The 5,271-nt window shown below is 47.7% G+C and overlaps 1 protein-coding gene across 1 annotated transcript; it reads left to right on the top strand.

Moving 5' to 3' along the window:
• Positions 1-306: 306 nt before the first annotated feature.
• Positions 307-4,257, top strand: LOC131695116 (uncharacterized). The gene has a single exon (XM_058983637.1). It carries the CDS (start codon positions 307-309, stop codon positions 4,255-4,257), a length of 3,951 nt encoding a protein of 1,316 aa, XP_058839620.1.
• Positions 4,258-5,271: the final 1,014 nt, after the last annotated feature.

Raw genomic sequence — 5,271 nt, forward strand, 5'->3', positions numbered from 1 at the left:
TGTTTGCGAGAAAATTTGCATGTTTTTTGCTGAGGTGGTGGAGAGTGGCAAATTCACGTAGATTGGTACGCTCGCGTCGGGAAGGATAATTTCGTTCGATTTGCGTATCATTCTCGGTCGTTCCGCGAAAAATTGGCATATCGCGACGGGAAGGATTTTTTCGTTCGAATTGTGCCATTTTCGATTCCGTGTCGTGTAGGAACGGTACCCGCGCCGGGAAGGAGTCCGATTTTTCGATTTGTACCGTTTTTTTTCGTTTCCGATATTTGAAGTGGTGGTAGTGAAGACCAGTGAAGTGGTACAATAATGGCAACCAAGACAGAAAAGAAGCTGTCAGAGTACGTGATCCAGCGGAAAGGGATTCTTGTAGTGCAGAAGGCAGTGGAAAAGTTCGCGGAGAATTTCGATTGCGATCGGGATGCGTGCCAAATTCCAATTCGCCTTGATTCACTGGACCGGATCTACAAGGAGTACCTGGAGGTACAAGGACAGATCGAGTTGTACGATAAACCGGAGATGTTGGATACCCATCTGCAAGAGAGAATGGATTTCGAGACGCGTTATTGTACGGTCAAAGGATTTCTGCTGTCCAATCGTGCTGCGGACCTCAACCCAACCATGCTGAACAGCACTATGGCGGCACCTGCCCATGCTTCGTCCTCGTTTCATCTACGATTACCTAAGATCGACCTTCCCAAGTTTAGCGGTGACTTCTCACGTTGGCTCGCTTTCCGTGACACGTATACGTCGATGATCCACAGCAATGCAGATATTCCGACGGTTGCGAAGCTGCAGTACTTGCTGCAGTCGCTGGAGGGAGAAGCCCGGAAACCTTTCGAGTCCGTAGACATTGAAGCGGACAACTACGCATCGACTTGGGAAGCATTGCTAAAGCGGTATGACAACAAGCGATTCCTGAAGCGTCAGCTCTTCCGAGCATTGTACGACCTCCCACCGGTCAAGCGAGAAAACCCTCCAGAAATCCAAGGATTGGCTGACGATTTCCATCGGCATGTGCGGGCTTTGGCAAAGTTAGGCGAGCCAGTCCATTATTGGGACACCCCGTTGGTCAATCTCCTTTCCTACAAGTTGGATCCAACTACGCTACGTGCTTGGGAGGAGAAAACCAGCAATAACGACGACGTTACCTATGATATGCTGATCGAGTTCCTCTACCAGCGTGCCCGAATGCTGACATCTGTCGTAACTGACCTGCAATATCGGTCCCAACAACCGGTTACAGCCAAGGTGGCCGGTCCGATTCCAACCCCAAAGCCGTTCAAGGTGGCGTACAAGGCAGCTACCGTTGAACCGAACTACAGTGCTCCGTCGTGCCTCGCTTGTCCAGACAAGCATTTCCTCTTCCAATGTCCTGCATTTTCCGAGGTGTCCGTCCGCCAGCGCCGTGAGCTGGTTTCCCAAAAGCGCTTATGCTGGAATTGTTTCCGTACTGGACACCAAGCCAGGAATTGTACCTCCAAGTTCTCTTGCCGTTACTGTCACGAAAAACACCACTCCCTGCTGCACGAGTCAGAACCGCCGAAGATGCTATCGACTCGTATTATCGAGGAAAGTCAGCCGATTCCCTCGACGTCCGCCATCGCTGACCCTTCCACCTCGGTGAAGCCGAACAGCCAAGTAAGCCTATCGGTTCAGGCTGAGCACAGTACAGTTTTACTGGAAACTGTTTCCCTCTTCGTCGTAGATCAGAATGGCAAGAAGGTCCCCGCACGCGCACTTCTAGATTCCGGATCCATGTGCAACTTCATCACCAAGAAGCTTGCAAATTCCCTGAACCTTCATCGCACCAAGGTGGATATCGCAGTAGCTGGTATAGGTGAAGCCACCAAGCAGATTAAGTGCCAATTGACTGCTATGATCCAGTCGAAGTCGACACCGTACTCTACCAAGCTTGAGTTCCTGATCCTCAAGAGACCGACGGTCAACCTTCCGACCGTTCCGGTCGACATTTCCGCGTGGAATCTTCCCAAGTTGTCGTTGGCAGACCCCAGATTCCATATCCCATCCGACATTGACATGGTTGTCGGTGGTGAAGCGTACCATGAGCTGCATCCTGGCAGCAAGCGTTCCCTGGGAGAGGGATTACCGCTGCTAATAGAGACGGTGTTCGGATGGACTGTTTCCGGGAAGATATCCATCAATCATCCCACTATTCCCCGCGTCTGTCATCTAACCACTGTCGATCGCAGCTTAGAACAAGCGTTACAGAAGTTCTGGGAACTAGAAGCTGTTGAGCCGTGTTCTGTGTATTCCGTAGAAGAAAAACAGTGTGAAGAACTTTACGCTACTACCACCACTCGCGATTCGTCCGGTCGTTATCTCGTTCGTTTGCCACTCACCCGTGATCCGCTAGTCAACCTCGGCGAATCCAGAGCCATCGCCGAACGTCGTTTTCTGAGCCTTGAGAAGCGACTAGAGCGTGATCCACCCACCAAGGATGCATACTGCAAGTTCATGGACGAATACGCACGAATGGCGCACATGAAGAAGCTCGTCGATCCAGTAGACGATGCGAACCCGCACTGCTACCTCCCGCACCACCCTGTGTTCAAAGAATCCAGCACAACCACGAAGGTCCGAGTTGTTTTCGACGCATCGTGCAAAACATCGTCAGGATTTTCCGTCAACAATAAGCAGCTCATTGGACCTGTCGTCCAGGAAGACCTGTTATCTATCGTCATGAGGTTCCGCACACACCCGATTGCCATTGTAGCCGACATCGAGAAGATGTACCGACAGATTCAGCTGCATCCCGAAGACCGACCACTTCAACGCATTCTCTGGCGTTCCAACCGCGACGATCCGCTCATAGCGTACGAGCTCCAAACCGTTACGTACGGGTTTGCATCCGCGCCATTCCTAGCAACTCGCACCCTCCTACAAGTTGCACAGGACGAAGGCGACAAGTATCCCGCCTCCGCAGATGCTGTGAAACAGGATTTTTACGTCGATGACTTTTTATCGGGAGCTGACGATGTCCAATCCGCAATCCGCCTTCGCCAAGAAGTTTCCGCCATGCTTACGTCAGCTGGCCTTCCGTTAAAGAAGTGGGCATCCAATTCCTCCGAAGTCCTTGCGCAAGTCCCGCAAGAAGATCTCGCTCTACTGCCACTGCATGATCTTCAGGACGAACAATCCGTATCCACCCTAGGACTCGTGTGGGAGCCTAAGTCTGATACGATGCGCTTCAAGGTCCAGTTGCCTCTACCAGCACCCGTTCTGACCAAAAGGAAGGTCATGTCCTACATTGCGCAGATCTTCGACCCACTAGGACTAGTTGGCCCGACAATCACCGTAGCGAAACTGTTCATGCAGCGTCTGTGGGCATTGAAGACCGACGCAGGAGATTCCTACGAGTGGGATCGTCCGCTACCTCCGCATTTCCAAGGCGAATGGAAGGAGTTCCATGGTACGCTAGACGCAATCTCCACAATCCGCATTCCCAGATTCGTGTCGCAGGTCAAGACCGAAACCATCCAGCTCCATTTTTTCTCCGATGCTTCAGAGAAGGCATATGGCGCATGCTGCTACGTCCGGTCTGAATCCGCTGCAAGAATTCGTGTTCAGCTGCTAACGTCAAAATCCAAGGTCGCACCGTTAGCCACCTACCAATCGATTGCGCGCCTAGAGTTATGTGCCGCCGTGTTGTCGGCTAGTCTATATGAGAAGGTGATGAAGTCCCTTAAGACAGCGTGCGAAGTGTTCTTCTGGGTTGATTCGACGATAGTCCTCTACTGGCTGCAATCGTGCCCATCGCGCTGGAAAACGTTCGTGGCAAACCGAGTGTCCACAATACAATCCACTACCGGATCTTGCTCCTGGCAGCACGTTCCCGGAGAATCCAACCCTGCAGACCTTATATCCCGAGGTGTCAATCCGGCCGATATCGTGAACCTCGAGTTTTGGTGGATAGGACCGCAATGGCTATCGGTTTCATCACACCACTGGCCACGCACTGTGCTGCCAGCGTGCGATTTGTCCACAATGCCAGAGATCAAAGGCAACGTCGCCATGATGTCGATAGCGGTTGCCGAACCATCTTTCTCCGCTCGACTTTTCAGTCGCTACTCCAGCTTTACGAAGCTACGACGTTCCATCGCGTATTGGATGCGATATTTTCGCTCTCTACGAGCTGCCGTCCAGAAGACCAAACCAGAGCCGTTTGAGTCTCTTTCCACACCTGATCTACGCGATGCTGATCTAGCATTGTGCCGAATTGCCCAACGTGAGACGTAAGTCGCCCCAACAGATTCTTTAAAAAAATTATAATATTGTTTACAACAATTTTCAGATTAAAAACTTTTCTTAAAATATTATTTTTTTGATAAATATGTTCATTTTATATTGTTTTTTTGTTCGAACTCTATAAAGTTTCAAAATTCACGATTACTTTGAAAAAAGTTTTGAATTTTCATAGAAAACATATGAAAAATACATGTGTTTCCCATATAAAACTTCAATCGCTTTGAGCACGAGTTAAAATGGTCTAAATCGCTGAATTTTTTTGGCACCTTGATTCATTTTTCGACCAACGATGGACAAAATTCCAATTTCGCAAAAATAATTGCCACCATAATAGGGATAGATGTAGTGATGATATGGTTATATTATTTTTTCCCAAATAGAAGTCGCTAGTATCTTGACCGTCTAAATGACTTCAATCATTGAGTTTCGTCATCTACTTGTTATGACCATTATAAAATAGCCTTATTCTTAGATTGATATAGAATTTCGCACAACCGGAAGTCACCATCTTGGATATCAAAATGTATTCCTCAATATTTCTACTTTGCATTATGACCCTCTATGAGTGTGTATCGCATCCATAATATGCCGGAAGATAACTGCCCAACAAACATTTCGTGGTTTTATAAAATTTTTTTTTTTCGATTTGTTTATTTGATAAGGCACGTATGCGTTAGCTTAAAGGTGCCATTTTTTCATTGTTTTACATTTTGGATTTCTTAAAACTAGGGGGTTACACATTTCAATATTATTTTGTTTTATATAATGAAACTAAAAAAAACTTTACAGCTAACTTATACATATAAAAGTCGGTTTTATAAATGTTTTAACAGTTGCTTTATTCAGCTCTAGCTGAATATGGGAAGTAGACGCGTAATCATATATCGTTTATTTCACCCTTAAGCATCTGGATTTGGAGAATTTATTCAGCTTGTCTGATTAAGACACATTAAAGAACAATTCTTCAGCATGTATACAGCCTGAAGAAAACCACAGTTCAGCTTT

The sequence above is a fragment of the Topomyia yanbarensis genome, chromosome 1 (genome assembly GCF_030247195.1).
Source record: "Topomyia yanbarensis strain Yona2022 chromosome 1, ASM3024719v1, whole genome shotgun sequence".
NCBI lineage: Eukaryota > Metazoa > Arthropoda > Insecta > Diptera > Culicidae > Topomyia > Topomyia yanbarensis.